The following is a 19,760-nucleotide window of genomic DNA, read 5'->3' as shown; positions in this document are numbered from 1 at the left end:
AGTGGTACCTTGGTTCTCGAACAGCTTACGTAGTTGTCAAACAAATCAGCTCCTGGATGCCACAAATCCAGAATTAAGTGTTCCAGTTTGCGAATGTTTTTCGGAACCCGAACGTCTTACGTGGCTTCCACTTGAGTGCAGGAAACTCCTGCGGCCAATCAGAAGCCACACCTTGGTTTTTGAACGGTTTCAGGAGTTGAGCGGACTCCTGGAATGGATTAAGTTCACGAAGCAAGGTACCACTGTATATGTGATGCACACCAGTTTCCAGAGCAGACTGTATCTGACATAAATTCAAGCCACACTAAGAACCCACTAGAGGCCTAGGGAGGAAAGCCACAACATGCTTTTCCAGCACGTGTGACACAACTGTCGCCTCTCTCCTCCCCCCATGCACTCTGCTGGGGATTTCCTGCCCCCCTGAGCTGAGTGGTGGGCCCATAGGAAGAGGGAGGAAGTCCCATTGCTCCTGCTAGTTCACCTACTTAGTTGAATCCATCTGTTGGGGTTTGTTACAAAAGAGTACGGTAACTTGATGCAGTTCAATGCATGTATAGGAAAGGTGAGGAAACTGTGGTCCTTCAAATGCTGTTGGACTCCCAGCTCCCATCATCCCTGACCGCTGGCTATGCTGGCTGGGACGGGTGAGCATTGGAAGCCCAACATAGGATTGTTCTTGAAGTACCAAATGATGGAGGGAATGAATCACACTGGAGGCAATCCTACTGTTACTGTTTGGGCACCCACAAGGCTCAAATGATTTGCAGGTGGTCGTTGTAGCCATGGCTATTCAGAAACCAATATGTCCTTTGAAAGCTGCCAGGCATTCTTCCCTGAATTTTTTCTCCACTTGGAATGAAAGCAGCGAGGGAAACATGCAACATGATTTTTCAGCTTTCCCTCCAGTGACCTCTCTCCTTGACAAATGAGTGCCTACAAAATGGGCGGGAGAATGGGCCTTCTGTGTTTTAATTTAAATATCTTCTTCATTAAAATATAGCCAAGGCTAATGTAGGTTTCCCTTGTGAAGGGACTGTAAAATTCTGATTTTATCTTCAATTTTTCAGTCTTATCGCCCCCTTGTCTACCAACAGAGATCTGTCTGTATTTTCTGCCCAATTTTGCCTCGGGATTCTTGAGGTATACAAAAGCTTCTGTGTCTGCTGCCCCTCGCTGTCACATGCTTTCACTCTAACCTTAAGAGAATCCAAAAGAATCCCATCCTTCTGTTGCTGGAGAGACCTCATTTGCAGCTGACACTCAAACCCTGTGTGTGTGTGTGTGTGTGTGTGAGAGAGAGAGAGAGAGAGAGAGAGAGAGAGAGAGTACACAACAAACCCACATTGAGCAGATGTAATTGGCTTTCAGTAAATAGGTCAAGTAGAAACTGAAGACCGCACCCACCAAGAAACACAAAAAAGAGGGGGGTTTCCTTTCCTCTCTTTTCTTGAGTGTTTCAGTACACAGGCAACCAATTTTATTTCTGCACAGCTTAATGGCTTTTAAAGGTGTGTGGGGGGGGGAATTGTGTGAGAAACAAGAAGGAACCATTGACTCAAGAGTCACACACTCCAATTGTATCTATTTTTATTTCTTTTGTGTCTGCCCCTGTTAAATTGCTCTTCCTATTTTTGCATTTTTGATTTTTTGATAGTGAAAGGGCCCCTCCAGGCTGGTGGGGGTGTCTGCAGGTGTATTCTGCAACATGTCATTGAGGTAATAATAGTGTGCTAGTTAAATCTCTACCTTTATCCCTAGCCACACTGCCGCCACCACCCAAACACATAAGCAGCGAATTTCTCACCGGACAGAATTCATACCTATGCTATTTGTAATAATATGACATTCAGTGATATGAATTATGACAGCATGAAATAAATAATTTCTTGGCAGCAAATGATCTCACAAATGAACAGGAGCAGAGATCTGGAATGAAACCAAACAATGCTTCATCTTGTGCCCCCAAACAATCATGCAGGATCAAATCTGTCCATATGTTCCTACAGAAGTAGAGTGGAACCTTGGTTTTCGAGCATCTCGGAAGCTGAACGTTTCAGTTTTTTGGGGGGAAATGAATGAATTCCTATGCCCCACAAATAACCCAGAGATGCATTTTAAATAAAAGGACACATTATACTCATGTAAAAACACACTGATTCCTGGACCATCTGCGGGCCGGATTTAGAAGGCGATTGGGCCAGATCCGGCCCCCAGGCCTTAGTTTCCCTACCCATGGCCTACAGTGTGGTTGTTTGTTTGTGATCGGCTGTGGTGAACTTTGTTTTCATGTGTGAGTGGAGTGGGTGGGTGTTTTGGATCAGGTTAGCCGCATTGATTCGTATGCTGTTGGTGGATTCTTGTCGTCGTTTTGTTGGGCTGTATATGTGATAAAGGGGAGCCATACTGGGGTGAAGGCGTCTTCTTCTATTTGTCCCCGTGTCAGTTTCAGTTTATTGGTTAATTTTTCTAGTAAGGCCAAAGCACATTTCTCAATTTTTTCAACTGAATTCTCCAACTGCCCATTGCACCTCGGTTGTCGAATGTTTCGGAAGTCAAATGGTCTTCCGGAACGAATTACGTTCGACAACCGAGGCTCCACTGTGCACTTTAGCTCTCCTATGTTTTACTGTGCTTACTCAGGAGAAGCTGGCTTGAGTTACACACAGGGCTTTTTTCAGCCAGAACTCACCAGAACTCAGTTCTGGCATCTGTCAGGTGGGCAACACTGCCATTCTAAGAGAATGAGGGAGGCATTCATGGTGAGTTCCAACACCTCTTTTTCTAGAAAAATATCACTGGATACTAGTTCTCTGAGTTCAGAGAATGAGGCCTCTGAAACATGAATGGCTTCATGGAATTCTCCGATATGGTGGGGATAGTGGTGTCACTGAGGAAACTGCGAGGTGCAGGTCCATGTGAGCATGCATGCACAGAGTGGCAGCAACCATCAGCTCGGTTGTCAACCTTTCTCCCAGCACATCTAGCTGTGCCTTTTGCTGCAGTGTGCTCTGTGTGCATTAGCAGGCAATCATACTCACCTCTGGGTGATAAAAAGCTTCCCCAGCTTATTTTGGTACACTGCGCAGGCTTAAGGTTTCTCTTTGCCTGGTGAGCTGACAAAGGAAAAGTGTCTAACAGAATTAGCCCCATGAGCATTATTGACATGAATATTATTATTATATTTTGCCAAGTGAGAGGATATATGTAGTGAGTTTCATGCAAAAGAATCCAAAATTGATAGCAGAACATGCAAAGCAGGGAAGAACCTGAACCATGTAACATGTATTAAGCAGGCTCTCGCACAAACATCTGTACGTGAATCCCGTGTTTTGGTAGTGCCTGTGACGCTGCATGTGTAATACATGAAGCGTCCTTTGCTAATCATAACACAACTTCTGAGATGTGGGCTTGATTTCAAGGGCCTTGTTTCCTGTGCTAGCAGCCGTTTAATTCCCTGGCACCGTGCAGCCCTTCTTCACCTTGCCAGGTACTGATTAAGCAGCTATATTGCAGGTTCAGCATTTTCCTGTACGCTTACTAGAGATCATGGAGGGGCACATGCATTTATGTAGCTTGATTATTAATTTAAACTGTGTATTTTATGCATCAGTTTCCCCTTCCTTTGCAGAAATCTAGTTTCTCTTCGCTGTTTCACAATCCCAGAGACAACGCTGGATGAACCACCTGCTTTGTCCTCTCAGAATTGATTAAACTCACAATGTTCAAGAAAATGTGTTGCTTATGACACGTTGGATCCCACAAGCTCTTTCCCTGTGCCCTTTTGACATAAAAATGTTAAAAGAGCCTACTGAGTCAGAACAGTGGCCCATTTTCTCCAACACTTTGTTTTCATAGTGGTCCACCAGATGCCTATAGGCATCCTGCGAGCAGGACCTGAGCGCAACAGCACACTCTCCTCTCTTGCAGTTTCCAGCAACTGGTATTCAGAAGCACAGTCTCAAACAGTGGAAGTTGGACATAGACATCTGGGCTAGTAGCCATTGACAGCCTTGTCCTCCTTGAATTTTTCTAATCCTCTTTCAAAGGCATCCAAGTTGGTGGCCATCACTGCCTCTTGTAGTAGGGTTGCCATATTTCAAAAAGTGAAAATCCGGACACAAAAGTTGTTGATAAAGTTTTGTGTTTTCTTGCAAAATCTATTTTTTTTTTGGGAAGTTTTTTGGCTTTTTAAAAGGAAATTTGCCAAAATCTACACTTCCGACATACGTCTGGATTTTCCCAGACATTACGGTGATTGCTGCCTGGTCACTGTTTCCGATAGCCGAATCCTGGCTGTGTCTGGGAAATTTTGGACGTATTGCAACCCTATCCTGTAGGAACAAATTCCATAGTTTATTCCCTGTGTGAAGAAGTACTTTCTTTTATCTCTCCAGAATCTAACAACATTCAGCTTCATTGGATGTCCCCAAGTTTTAATGTTAAGAGAGTAGGAGAAAATCAGTCTGCTGACATTCTGCTTGGTGCCCACTGACGTCGTGCTGAGCTTGCCTGGTACATTACAGCCCGCTTTGAAACCCCTCCCCTTTAAAAAGACAGAAGATCAGTGCTAAAGGAATATGCAATCTGTGAATACTATTAGTCTCTATTTCTTCTGAGAAATGTCAGATTTTCTGTGGTTTGGTTGGGGCGGGGACAGAAGGATCACAGGGAAAATACAAGACAGGAATGATTGAATAATGGTGGTGTACTGATGCCCTGTAAAAAATTAATATGTAGACTATGTGTGGCAATTCCATTCTAAACACCTAGGTTTGTATCCAATTAAGTTTAATGCACAATAAGCCATTGAAATTGATGGGCCCAAGTTAGTAACTCTTGAACGGACATGACTAATTTGGGCTACAACCCCTAGTGTGGAAAAGTGCTCTATTCAGCTACATACCTTATACATCCAAATCCCAGGTGTTTCCAGATGGGGGTTTATTTTAAATGGATTGTTCAGATATTGCAGATAGGGTGTTGGCAACATTTTGTTGTTGTTGTTGTTGTTATTTCGCAACACTTTTTTTAACTTAACCGTTTTTGCCCAGAAAGGGTAAATTCAGATTATGTAAAGGGGGGGAAATGGTCTGACATTTTGATAACAATGATGCACAGACACTGCAAAAATCTTGAACTAGTCTGACACCCATCTGGAATCACCCTCCATCGTGTTGTGGGGTTTTTTTGTTTTGTTTTTGTTTTTACAAAAATTAAGAATGTTTATAATACAGAACTATTGATGGCAAGCAGTTCAGTCGCAAAATAACCTCATTATACTTTTTTACTCTTCAAAGACAACAGAAGACCCATTTCCAGTCCCTTACTGCAGACACCGATAACTGCAAATTATAACTCTGATCCCAGAAGAGTTCTCCATCAGTTGTTGATGCAGGAAGCCTTGGAAGATAGCAATAGCAGAGACATTTTGACATTTCCATTCCACCTTAAGGAGCAGACGTGTGGAACTGTTGCGTGTCACATGTCTGTTTACATTCCAGCACAGCTTGCTGGGAACTTCTGTTGTGTGTATAGCTTTTTCTTTTCCCTGTGTCTCTGAGAAGACAAAGAGAGACGACATGTTTCTTTGTCCTGATTTATGATTAATAAATCTGTAGTTGTAGTATACTTCCACAAGCCTCACGCCTATTCTGTGTGCGCAGTTTGCTCTGCTGATAGTGTGCCCTGGCTTTGAAGCCCGGGTTGATGATTTACGTCAGGCAGAGGTCAATGGTCTTCGCTGCAGGAAGATTGGAAGGAGATGGCCCAACTAGGGCTAGCCAGTGGGCCTTGCGGCCCTCTGCATGTCGACAGCTTATCCACCAGATACCTATGATCAAATGGCTAGTGAAATCAGAATTGTATTTTCTTGTGGAAAATAACTTTATTCCTTATACTATGAAAAAAATAATATGAGCCCACCCACCTAAAAAGTGCATTTCAGTTTGGAAAAATTAATAGTGGAGAAGCTTTCCTTGACTCAGAAGTTTACATTATTTCAGCACAGGGTATATATAATCCTGAATATGCATTTGGCGTGAGAACAAGAAAAAGAATGTTGCAGCTACAATAGAAGAAGGTTTTGGTACAACCACAGCCAAATGGTACCACAGTAAATGTGAGTATTCGTCAGGCATGGAGACCTTTGTGCTTATAGCCCCTTTATTTCTGCTGGAGTCTTCTTGCCTAGTGTACAAGCCGATGCCCTTACACCTCACTTATCGGTTCATCAGGGTATGTATTTCACAGTTGTAAAGGATCAGCTTTTGGCACCAGTTCACATATAAACTTTGAGATGTACAGCCATAATTATTCCAGATCATATATGTTTATTTTGGATGCGTTTCAGATTTGCATGAAGGATCTGCATTTTCCACTGCTGTCTGTGAAGATTAAGGTCCGTTTTCCTCCCCATATCCTCAGCACTTGTTCAGCTGTTGGTAAGAAAAAAGGGATGGTGAGGTTTGGAAGAGCTCTGGATCCTCAGAGAGAGGGGACATACACTCAGGTAAAGGTGGGATGCAACTGACAGGAAGTGTGTTTAGGCTTGCAGCCTTATGTCACCCAATATATATATCCATGGGGTTGCCAAGCAGGCATGGAATGGTGGCAAGTAACATGCTGAAATTGTGGGCCCATAACAGGAAGAAGCAAACATTGCAAAATTTATTACTATTGCTTTATTTTAATGTACTCGCTGCACCGCAATCCATTTTCCTATGTTCTGCTTTCGCTGAACCTTCCGTGTGTTTTCCATTCCCTGAAAATCTGCCAAGACTCTGTCCGGAGAGTATGAGGAAACCTTACTGAGGCCAAGCTCCCATGAACTGCATAAGAAGCCTCTTCTTCTCCCCCTCAAAAACCTTGAGCCTCATGGAAACTGTCTATCTCTATTAAGAGCTAGGAGATTAAGAGGGCTCCTCTTCAGCGTTGTTACCAAGAAGCCTTTCACTCCTGTCAACAGCCTATGAAGACTCCCCTTCTCAATGGACTCTCATAGGTTCTCTTGGGATCAGCTTTTTCAAGTGCACTATGAAGCTGGGATAGAACTGCATGTGGGAGGAAAAGAACATCAGCTCTCTATTCAGGATGATTTGGGGGTGGGGTTTGATTCTTTTTCAGAATGAGCACAATACAGCCAAATACTGCATGCATCTGTTCTGCTTGCTAAAGCAGAATCTTGAATCTGATAGCAAGAATTGGGGCAATGGCAATAATGGAAGGGGAGTTTGAGGCTTCAGAGAGTTGAGGGAAACAATACCAGCAAGACAGTGGACACTGGTGGTCTGGCAAAGGGACTGGCAGGAATCTTTATGAAGATTTTTAACCAGTCTCTGGCCCAAGCCACTGTTCCACCCTGTCTGAAATCTGCTACCATTATACCCATGCCAAAAAAAATCAAAGATAGACAGTCTGAATGATTTTCGCCCAGTGGCGTTGACACCCATTATAATGAAATGTTTCAAAAAAACTGGTGAGGAACCGCATCATGTCTTGTGTGCCAGTGGGACTTGACCCTTACCAATTTGCGTACAAGGCAAAGAGATCCACAGAGGATTCTGTGGCAATGGCTTTACATGCTGTTCTGCCCCATTTGGAGAAGCAAGGGAACTATTCAACTGTTATTTGTAGACTTTAGTTCTGCATTTAATAGTATTCTTCCCCATAGATTGGTGCCCAAACTATTAGACCTGGGACTTCCACTGTGTTTGTGCAGGTGGATATTAGATTTTCTATCAAACCATTCCCAACGGGTCAGGATGGGTTCCCATGTCTCTGTGGATCTCATCATGAATACGGGGACGGTGCAGGGGTGCATGTTGACCCTGCTTTTGTATACGCTCTATACAGCTGACTGTGCCTCCAAATACCCCAGTAATAAGAATAATAAAAATAAGTTTGCAGATGATACAACAGTGGTTGGTTTAATCACGGCTGGAGAGGGGGAGGCGGCCCATAGGAAGGAAGTTGAGCAGTTGGGGGAGTGGTGCAGGAAAAACAACTTACTCCTTAACTTAAAGAAAACAAAAGAGATTATTGTGGAGTTTAGGAAATGTAAATTGAATATTCAGCCACTTATTATTGAGGGGAAGTGCGTGGAACAGGTCTCGGTGTTTTGTTTTCCAGGAATGGAGTTGAGAGACGACCTAACCTGGGGAGAAAACAGCAAAGACCTGATGAAGAGAGCACAGCAGAAGTCATATTTTCTGAGAATCCTCCAGAAAAACAATCTCTCAAAGGATCTGTTGGTGGCATTTTACCATTGTACTGTGGAGAGTGTATTAACTTATAGTCTGTGTGTGTGGTTTGGGAGCTGCACGGTCAGGGAAAAAACAATGCTGTCCAGGGTTGTAAAGACTGTGGAGAGAATAATTGGGTGCACTCTTCCCATCTTGGATCAAATCTATGCTTCCAGGTGCCATAAGAAAGCTGCAGAGATAGCGCAAGATAGTGTACACCCCAGAAATGATCTCTTTCAGCTTCTGCCTTCTGGAAGAAGGTACATGGTTATAAAGACTAGGACTAGCTGCCTGAGAAACAGTTTCTACCCAAATGCAATTTTGGTTTTAAACACGGTGTAAGGAGTCTCTATGGGAGTATATTGTATTTAAAAATGGGGAACCATTTGCCCCGCAGAGGACCTTAAGGTCCATGAATAATCATAGCTTAGAGGTCCTGGCCCCTAAGGAAGTTAGATTATCCTCCACCAGGGCCAGGGTCTTCTCAGTGATGGCTCTGACCTGGTGGAATGATCTATCCCACGAGACCAGGGCCCTGCAGGATTTAACTTCCTTCCACAGGGCCTGTAAGACAGAACTATTTCGCCTGGCTTTCAATTTGAACCTGGCCTGATCTTTTGTTCCCCTTCCTTCCCTCCCCCTCCCCTTTTTGTGAAGATTGGCCGCTCTGGGATCCCACAGCTGGTTCTTGTTGTGACGTGGGGTTTGTGATTTCAGCTCTCTTGACATAATATGCTGGAGACAGTTCTCTAGTAACACTTCTTTATTAAAGCAACAAGACTGAGACCTGAGGAGGGGAGAGCTACATTTATAGGGACAGGGAACTAGCTAGAAAGGATACATTTTGGAGGGAACAATATCAGGCAATCACAGTCCTGCCTTTTGGAGGAAACCAATAAGACAGAGGATCCAAATACAGCAGCTTAAATGAACCAATAGTAGCTGTACCCTCTGGAACCAAAAGGCAGTTACTTTACCCTAATGCAAATGCAGACAATAATAATACAGATATAAAATCCTTTGACTCAATACACAACAGTTCTCCCCCCCTAGTGAGCACAGCAGACGTAATCTCTCAGGTACTGTGGGGTCCTACAACTTCTACTTGATCTCCTGACAACAGGTGTTGCCAGTTCTGGATTGGGTGTCCCCTGTGGTAGGGGGGCTGCTATAGGGGTTTTGTCAGGAACAGATGGAGTCCCAGACATCTCAGGGTCCCCTACCTGTACCTCGTCATCCTGAGGACTAGCAGACCCTGGTTCATTTGCTGAAGCCCCTGGTGATTGCACCTCTGGGCCATTTTCACTCTGGTCTTGCAGCTCTGCGTCGTTAGCCAGGGATGAATTATCAGACTCCTCCCTGCTGAGCACCCGACGCCTCAGCTGATCTATATGTCTCTTCCAAACTTGCCCATTTTCCAAGGTCACATAATAGGACACAGGTCCACTAGTCCGGGTGACCACACCAGCCACCCACCGCGAACCTCGTGAATAGTTCCTCACCCAGACCAGATCTTCAGGGGCGAAATACCTTGTTGTGTCAGTCTCAGCCTGGGGGTTTGCTCTTGAATTACGGTTTGGCATTTTATCCGGGTGGACATAATCCAGCACCGTTACCAATCTTCTACCCAAGAGCAGCTCAGCTGGCGACTTGCCCGTCGCAGTACACGGTGTCACATGCTGCAAAAATAACATTCGCGCGATGCGAGCTGACCAGTTACCCTCCATTAAGCGCGCAATGGATTCTTTGGCTGTTCTTACCATGCACTCCGCCTGCCCATTGGAGGATGGGTGAAAGGGCGTGGATGTGACCCCTCTTATGAAGTTATCAGCCAAGAATGCCCTGAATTCTTGGGATACAAAAGCTGCCCCATTATCTGATACAATGGTCTCAGGTAACCCGTGGGTTGCAAACAGCTGCCTCAACACCTTGATTACGGCAGCTGATGCCATGCTAGGGACCATCGCCACTTCTAACCATTTGGAATATGCATCGACGATAACCAAAAAGACCTTCCCCTGGAATGGCCCAGCAAAATCTAAGTGCAGCCGGCTCCAGGGAGCTCTGGACTGCTCCCACCAGTGAACTGGTGCTCTGGCCACTTCTGGCCGCACCTCTTGGCATGCCTTGCATGTTCGTACCCATTGTTCTATGTTCTGGTCCATTCCAGGCCACCACACATAACATCGGGCTAGCGACTTCATCCTGACCATTCCCGGGTGTCCCATGTGAAGTGTCTCAAGAACCCTGTTTCTCAGTGGTGCTGGGATGATCACCCTATCTCCCCACAGGAGACAACCCTTATGCATGGATAACTCGTGCTGCCTTGTCGCATAAGGCCTGAATTTGTCTTCATGCGGACCACCTGGCCACCCCCTCCCCACCCAAGTGAGCACACGGGAGAGAACAGCATCTTTCCTCGTTTTCTCAGCAATATCAGCAGCCGTTACAGGAGCCCCCGGAAGTGTTTCCAGCATCATTTTGTGCTCCGCTGGAGCAGGATCCTCATTGCTCCCGCCAGGAAGGGGCAATCGACTCAGCGCATCAGCGTGGCACAACCGTTTCCCCAGCACATGGGTCAAGGTGTACTGGAACCCGTTCAGGAATATAGACCAACGCAACATTCTGGGGGAGAGAATTTGTGGCGTTTGTTTGTTCGGGTTGAACAATCCCAACAGTGGTTTGTAGTCCGTTTCAATGGAGAAATGACGACCGAACACATAATCATGGAACTTTTTGATTCCTGCCACAATTGCAAGCGCCTCTTTGTCAATTTGAGCATAGTTGCGCTCCGTGGGCGACAACGTACGGGAATAGGAAGAGATGGGCTTTTCTGACCCATCCGGTTCCCTATGACTCAGCACCGCCCCCAGGCCGTATTGGGAGGCATCACATGCCAGGACCAGTGGCTTCGATTCATCATAATGAGCAAGGACGCTCTTGCTACTCAGCATTCCTCGCAAGGAGTCAAAAGCCTTCTGCTGCTCCTGCCTCCATCGCCACACATTCTTTTTCTGCAACAGTCTATGTAATGGTTCAGCTACCGAAGCTTTCTGGGGTAAGAACGAATGATAAAAGTTAATAAGTCCCAGGAATGACTGCAACTCCGTCTTGTTCTGTGGTCGTGGTGCCTCGATGATGGCCTTAACCTTAGCATCTGTGGGGTGGATGCCTGATGCATCAATTTTAAACCCCAAGAATTCCACAGTTGGCACCCCAAAACTGCATTTTTCCTTTTTAGTTGCAACCCCACCTCCTTGAACTTGAGCAACACGGCACGGACACACGCAACCAGTTCCTGTGGGTCTTTTCCAGCAATCAAAACGTCATCAAAAAATGGCAAGACCCCCGGCAGACCTCTTAACAGGCGTTCCATGAGCCCTTGAAAAATTCCTGGGGCCACACAAACTCCAAATTGTAATCTGTTAACTCTGAACGCCCCTTTATGTGTGACAATAGTCTGTGCTTCCGCTGATTGTGGGGTTACTGGCAGCTGTTGGTAAGCTTGCGCCAGGTCAAGTTTGGCGAACACCTTGCCCCCAGCCAGTTTAGCCAACAGATGTGATACGACTGGAATGGGGTATGAGTTTCCCCTAAGTGCCTTATTGATAGTACATTTGTAATCAGCACAGATCCTGACTTCCCCATTTGCTTTAAGGGGCGTGACGATTGGAGTCTCCCACTTAGCGGAGTCCACGGGTGAGAGAACTCCCTGCTTGACCAATTTATCCAGCTCTGCTTCGATCTTGGCTTGCAGTGCAAATGGCACTCGCCTTGGTTTGAGTCGGATTGGGGCCACCCCAGGGTCCAATTCGAAGTCAACTGGGGGCCCTTTATAACAACCCAGTTTTCCATTAAAAAGACCAGCAAATTCTTTGCATAATGCCTCGCTCATCTCAGGGCAGGTTTGGATTGAATTAAGCCCTGATATACTCAGTCCCAGGGCGGGGAACCAGTCAGTGCCCAGGAGACTGGGCCGACTGCCCTTCGCAATCACCAGTTTGAGTACCGCCTGTTTGTCCCAGAACTGTACTCTCACGGCACACATTCCCATGACATGGATGCGGCCCGCTGAGTATGACTGCAAAGTTGCTGGGAAGGGCTCCAGAGGGGGCAACTTACCCCTGGGGAAGAATGTCCTCGCGGTCTGGTCCGACACGATAGTGAATCCAGATCCGGAGTCCACCTCCATGTCGCACAGCTGACCCTCAATCTTCACCTTGACGTGTGCCTTGCCTTGCGCTGGAAACTGCACGACCCTCCTGTTGATCTCCGTTACGTAATTGCAGTCCTTTAGAACATGGTTTGCTGTGGGCGATCTGCGATGCTCCAGTCTAGGTGCTCCTGTCGCTCCCAACGCCGCCGATCTACAGACCCTGGCGATGTGACCTGTCTTTCCACACGTCCGGCACATAGCATCCCGGAAACGACAACTCTTCCGCTCATGGTTTCCGCCACAACCAGGGCACCTGCCTCGGTGATCTTTGTGCACTGTGCAGGCCTGACGCACTGACTCGACCCCACGGACTGGGCTCTGGCTCGGAGTAGCCTCTAGCTCGTCCATGGCATGCACAACTTCTATCTGTGGCTTAGGGGCCCTGCGACTGGCATCAAGCTCCTCTCTTTCATAATTCTCCGTGGCGGTGGCCTCCTTCAAGGCTGAAGCAAGGGTAACCTCTTCTTTGGCCACGATGCGTCTTCTGGCTTTTTTGCTGCTCAGACCACCGATAAACCGATCCAGGAGAGTCTCTTCCAGATCTTGGAAGTCGCAGTGCTGAGCGAGCTTCCGCAGTTCAGCTAGAAATGCAGATACAGACTCCCCAGCACGCTGCTGCCTCTTATGAAACTCCATCCGCCAGGCCATCTTGGTCTCAGTAGGCGCTAAATGGCTTGTTAGGCAGGCAAGAATATCTTCGAGAGATGTCTCACTTAGCTTCGCTGGGGCAAGCAATGCCTTGGCCAGCTTGAAGATCTCAGGCCCACAGTAGCTCAGGAATGTGGCCCTTCTTTTGCTGGCATCGGTGATCCCTTGAGCCACTGCGAAGAACTCGAAGCGTTTGACGTAGTCTTCCCACGTGTGGGGCTCTGATGGCTGGAAGGGCTCCAATACCCTTGGATTCTCCATTGTCCTGTGGGCAGGGTCGTCTTCTCAGCTGGCCAGTGAGTCTTGTTCTTAGCTACAATCCGGACTCTGAGGCAGGGCTGCGTTTAACCGCTCCTCAGCATTCCGGATCCCATCCTTGTCGCCAGTTGTTGTGACGTGGGGTTTGTGATTTCAGCTCTCTTGACATAATATGCTGGAGACAGTTCTCTAGTGACACTTCTTTATTAAAGCAACAAGACTGGGGCCTGAGGAGGGGAGAGCTACATTTATAGGGACAGGGAACTAGCTAGAAAGGATACATTTTGGAGGGAACAATATCAGGCAATCACAGTCCTGCCTTTTGGAGGAAACCAATAAGATAGAGGATCCAAATACAGCAGCTTAAATGAACCAATAGTAGCTGTACCCTCTGGAACCAAAAGGCAGTTACTTTACCCTAATGCAAATACAGACAATAATAATACAGATATAAAATCCTTTGACTCAATACACAACAGTTCTCCCCTGGTCTCCTTGCTGGCCCAAATAGGACTAATTTAGCCAGCTAGCCCTGGTGACATCTAATGTTTATTGGATGGATTTTCCCCCTAAATTGATTTTTGATTTTTGATTTTATTGTTATTTACACTTTATACTGTATTTTATGCTGTATTTTTGTAGTATCAATTAAGTGTTTTAAATTTGTTGTTAGCCGCCCTGAGCCTGGTTTCCTGTACCGGGAAGGGCGGGGTATAAATAAAAATTTATTATTATTAGAAGAAAACTAGTGTTTGTTGTAACTGCTACTCAATTGGACACATTTCTCAGGAAGTTGATCTCGCTGATGTCTATGGGAACTAAGGGCAACTAACAGTCTGGATTCATCCCATTCTTGACAACAGGCAAGCCCCACTAAGGGAAGTGAAGGAACTCTGTGGAGAAAGAGAATGTTGCAAACAACAGATGGAGGAGTTTTGGAGCAGGAGGTGCACCCTAGGAAGCCCACAGAACACGTAATACCAAAATAAACAGCAAAAACCAACAAAGAGAAATGTAAGCCTCTGCACAGCGAGGGAAATTTTCAGAAGACGAGACCAATACGGATCAGGCTTTGAAGTGAATTGACATTTTCAAGCCCAAGCAGGTACATGTGCAGCTCGCAGAAACATGAGAATAAAACAATATTAAAAATGAAGATTACAGAGTGGAAATTTCAATCTGGAAATCTTCTCCCTCCCTCCCCCCTCCCCCTCCGCCGGTTAGTGTAACTATAAGCAAGAAGCAAGTGCCCAGAGGAAATGAGAATTTAAGAAAACTTCTGGCAGGGTCCTGAAATGCCGTGCTTTAAATTTGGGAACCACTGCTTGAATGAAAGGAAAAACAGAAAGCAGGACCAGATATTAGCTGGAGAAAAAGACCAGAGCATAAGATCTTCTTTCTGGTGAAATTTTAAGATATCCCATATTGTGTTAAAAATCAAACAATATGCTGCATTAATATGGAAATGCTTGTCATATGGATATATATTTTTAAAAATCAATTTTCTAATGGGCAATATTATCTAACTTTCTGTAGAATTTTTTTTTACCTGCAGGTCAGGCTTTTCCTTCATTAAAATTGGAATTGTGTTGATGGATACACACTTGCTATTCTCTCTACCAGTGAGTTCTTGGCGCTAACAGATTGAGTTGGATGGGAGAAGACTAGATAGAATGCTTAAGCCATTTAGGCAACATTTGCTTTCTAAAAAAATATACAAGCAGAGCATAAATCACATGCTTTCCTGCATGCTGTGCAGGAACTGTACCCATTCATCCACCTGCTCTCCCTCTCTTTCTGCTTCTTGCAAACTGCACTACACACAAACACACACAAACACAATACCTTACCTCAAGCTCTGATGGGTTTCTCATTCATATGCAGAAAGTTTCACAAGTAGCCATTGTTGTTGTTGTTGTTGTTTAGTCGTTTAGTCGTGTCCGACTTTTCGTGACCCCATGGACCAGAGAACGCCAGGCACTCCTGTCCTCCACTGCCCCCCGCAGCTTGGTCAGACTCATGCTGGTAACCTCGAAAACACTATCCAACCATCTCGTCCTCTGTCGCCCCCTTCTCCTTGTGCCCTCCATCTTTCCCAACATCAGGGTCTTCTCCAGGGAGTCTTCTCTTCTCATGAGGTGGCCAAAGTACTGGAGCCTCAGCTTCACAATCTGTCCTTCCAGTGAGCACTCAGGGCTGATTTCCTTCAGAATGGAGAGGTTTGATCTTCTTGCAGTCCATGGGACTCTCAAGAGTCTCCTCCAGCACCATAATTCAAAAGCATCAATTCTTCGGCGATCAGCCTTCTTTATGGTCCAGCTCTCACTTCCATACATCACTACTGGGAAAACCATAGCTTTAACTATACGGACCTTTGTTGGCAAGGTGATGTCTCTACTTCTCAAGATGCTGTCTAGGCCTGTCATTGCCCTTCTCCCAAGAAGCAGGCGTCTTTTAATTTCGTGGCTGCTGTCACCATCTGCAGTGATCATGGAGCCCAAGAAAGTAAAATCTCTCACTGCCTCCATTTCTTCCCCTTCTATTTGCCAGGAGGTGATGGGACCAGTAGCCATGATCTTCGTTTTTTTGATGTTGAGCTTCAGACCATATTTTGCACTCTCCTCTTTCACCCTCAATAAAAGGTTCTTTAATTCCTCCTCACTTTCTGCCATCAAGGTTGTGTCATCTGCATATCTGAGGTTGTTGATATTTCTTCCGGCAATCTTAATTCCGGCTAGGGATTCATCCAGCCCAGCCTTTCGCATGATGAATTCTGCATATAAGTTAAATAAGCAGGGAGACAAAATGCAGCCTTGTCGTACTCCTTTCCCAATTTTGAACCAGTCAGTTGTTCCATATCCAGTTCTAACTGTAGCTTCTTGTCCCACATAGAGATTTCTCAGGAGATAGATGAGGTGATCAGGCACTCCCATTTCTTTAAGAACTTGCCATAGTTTGCCATGGTCGACACAGTCAAAGGCTTTTGCATAGTCAATGAAGCAGAAGTAAATGTCTTTCTGGAACTCTCTAGCTTTCTCCATAATCCAGCGCATGTTTGCAATTTGGTCTCTGGTTCCTCTGCCTCTTCTAAATCCAGCTTGCACTTCTGGGAGTTCTCGGTCCACATACTACTTGAGCCTTCCTTGTAGAATTTTAAGCATAACCTTGCTAGCGTGAGAAATTAGTGCAATTGTGCGATAGTTGGAGCATTCTTTGGCACTGCCCTTCTTTGGGATTGGGATGTAGACTGATCTTCTCCAATCTTCTGGCCACTGCTGAGTTTTCCAAACTTGCTGGCATATTGAGTGTAGCACCTTAACAGCATCATCTTTTAAAATTTTAAATAGTTCAGCTGGAATACCATCACTTCCACTGGCCTTGATATTTGCAGTGCTTTCTAAGGCCCATTTGACTTCACTCTCCAGGATGTCTGGCTCAAGGTCAGCAACCACACTACCTGGGGTATATGAGACATCCGTTTCTTTCTGGTATAATTCCTCTGTGTATTCTTGCCACCTCTTCTTGATGTCTTCTGCTTCTGTTAGGTCCTTTCCACTTTTGTCCTTTATTATGGAAATCTTTGTACGAAATGTTCCTTTCATATCTCCAATTTTCTTGAACAGATCTCTGGTTCTTCCCATTCTATTGCTTTCCTCTATTTCTTTGCATTGCTTGTTTAAGAAGGTCTTCTTGTCTCTCCTTGCTATTCTTTGGAAATCTGCATTCAATTTCCTGTATGTTTCACGATCTCCCTTGCATTTTGCTTGCCTTCTCTCCCCCGCTATTTGTAAGGCCTCATTGGACAGCCACTTTGCTTTCTTGCATTTCCTTTTCATTGGGATGGTTTTTGTTGCTGCCTCCTGTATAATGTTACGAGCCTCCATCCATAGTTCTTCAGGCACTCTGTCCACCAAATCTAAATCCTTAAACCTGTTCCTCACTTCCACTGTATATTCATAAGGGATTTGACTTAGATTGTATCTTACCGGCCCAGTGGTTTTTCCTACTTTCTTCAGTTTAAGCTTGAATTTTGCTATAAGAAGCTGATGATCTGAGCCACAGTCCGCTCCAGGTCTTGTTTTTGCTGACTGTATAGAGCTTCTCCATCTTTGGCTGCAGAGAATATAATCAATCTGATTTCAATGCTGCCCATCTGGTGATGTCCATGTGTAGAGTCGTCTCTTGTGTTGCTGGAAAAGCGTGTTTGTGATGACCAGCTTGTTCTCTTGACAGAACTCTATTAGCCTTTGCCCTGCTTCGTTTTGATCTCCAAGGCCAAACTTGCCAGTTGTTCCTTTTATCTCTTGACTCCCTACTTTAGCATTCCAATCCCCTATAATGAGAAGAGCATCCTTCTTTGGTGTCACTTCTATAAGGTGTTGTAAGTCTTCATAGAATTGGTCAATTTCAGTTTCTTCAGCACCAGTAGTTGGTGCATAAACTTGGATTACTGTGATGTTAAAAGGTCTGCCTTGGATTCGTATCGAGATCATTCTATCATTTTTGAGATTGCATCCCAGTACAGCTTTTGCCACTCTTTTGTTGACTATGAGAGCCACTCCATTTCTTTTACGGGTTTCTTGCCCACAGTAGTAGATATGATGGTCATCCGAACTGAATTCACCCATTCCCGTCCATTTTAGTTCACTGATGCCCAGGATGTCAATATTTATTATTGCCATCTCATTTTTGACCACCTCCAACTTACCCATGTTCATGGTTCTTACATTCCAGGTTCCTATGCAATATTTTTCTTTACAGCATTGGACTTTCCTTTCGCTTCCAGGCATATCCGCAACTGAGCGTCCTTTCGGCTTTGGCCCAGCCGCTTCATCAGCTCTGGATCTACTTGTACTTGCCCTCCGCTCTTCCCCAGTAGCATGTTGGACGCCTTCCGACCTGAGGGGCTCATCTTCCAGCGTCATAACTTTTATATGCCTGTTGTCTTTGTCCATGGAGTTTTCTTGGCAGGGATACTGGAGTGGCTTGCCGGTTCCTCCTCCAGGTGGATCACTTTTGGTCAAAACTCTCCACTATGACCTGTTCATCTTGGGTGCCCTGCTCGGCATAGTTCATAGCTTCTCTGAGTTCTTCAAGCCCCTTCGCCACGGCAAGGCAGTGATCCATGAAGGGGATAGCCATTAGCTCCCATCAACCAGTCATTCTGGGTTCTTAAGAATAACCTGCCTAACAAAAGAAATGAGCAACCTTTTTGATCAGATCAATGTATGACCCAGAGGAATGGCTGGATAATATCCCCTCCTGCCATTGTACCCCCCCTTTCCCCAGTCAGCTGCAGCTCAAGAACAGGACTGCCTTTGGAGCAAGGTGGTTAGGCTTCTTGGATTCACCTGCACTTGTTAGCAGTGGTAGCTCAGGCTGTTTCAGGGAATACTGGTACAGCCCAATTTCCTTCTTTAGGATAACATCTTTGTCAATATCCTAACAGACTGCCTGCTCAGAGACCACAGCAGAAAAGGGCAACCTGAATGATCACAGAGCTAACTGGGACAATTCCAGTGCCCCTGAGCATGTCCATCACCACATTCCTTGGTCTGAGCTTCAGGTGTTGAGCACAAAAGGCACACGAAATGTCTGGGTTATTGGGGAGCATATTCTATCAGCCTGCCCCCCCCCCAATCAAGCTGAGGGATCTACTCACATGCAAGCAAACAGGAGAAAAAGCCCTTAGCAGACCTTCCACCCTCAGCACTGGAAGGTCATGGGCTGACCAGGAGGAGACAATGCACACGATGGAGGCAGGGCTTGTGTGCATCCTCCTGCCCCTATTTGTAAACGCTGTGTGCTCAAGCAAATGCCTGACCAATTATTTACACTGTTTAAAAGGGGGCTTGCATTAATGGGGGATAAGGCTGTCAGTGACTATGGCTCATGATGGCTATATACCAGAGCCATAGCTACGGCGGGGTGGGAGGTGGGGCTAGCCAGGTTTTTTACTGACTCCAGAGGGGTGCCATTGAGGCTCCTGGACTGTGTGTGTGTGTGTACAAATGCACATGAGGAGGAGTGCCAAACTGGGTCTTTGACCCGAGTGAAATAAAGTCTAGTTTTGCCACTGCCCTATACTGCCCTATACTGCCCCCAGCATCTGAAACACAAATGCCAGTCACTGGGAAGAAATAGGGGGAGAGGGCTGTTGTGCTCATGTCCTGCAGGTGGGCTTCCTATCAAGGCATGGAGATAGCCACTGGGTGGGTTAAGGATGCTGCACTAGATTTTGTCTGGCCAAACAGGCTTTTAAAAATATATATAGTCTGGAAACGGACATCAAAATATTCCAGTGGAGGGAAACAACTCCTCTATGGACCTAGCTACATGTTAATGATGTGATTAGTAATCACATCATGGGTTGAAAAAAATTAAATATGAGGCATGGG

The 19,760-nt window shown here is 45.6% G+C and overlaps 1 protein-coding gene across 1 annotated transcript in view; it reads left to right on the top strand.

Annotated features, from left to right (window-relative positions):
- BMF (Bcl2 modifying factor) overlaps window positions 1-14,546 on the top strand; it is a 51,092-nt gene extending 36,546 nt beyond the window's left edge. The window contains exons 4-5 of the mRNA XM_079989300.1: window positions 6,350-6,508; window positions 14,226-14,546. Of these exons, the coding sequence (XP_079845426.1) occupies window positions 6,350-6,508; window positions 14,226-14,351 (285 nt within the window). The 3' untranslated portion in view covers window positions 14,352-14,546. The remainder of the gene's footprint in view (window positions 1-6,349; window positions 6,509-14,225) is intronic.
- The last annotated feature ends 5,214 nt before the right edge of the window (window positions 14,547-19,760 follow it).

This window comes from Podarcis cretensis (genome assembly GCF_951804945.1).
Source record: "Podarcis cretensis genome assembly, chromosome: 1".
Classification (NCBI taxonomy): domain Eukaryota; kingdom Metazoa; phylum Chordata; class Lepidosauria; order Squamata; family Lacertidae; genus Podarcis; species Podarcis cretensis.
Note: the sequence above shows the minus strand (reverse complement) of the source record. Positions and strands in the feature narration are given on the sequence as shown.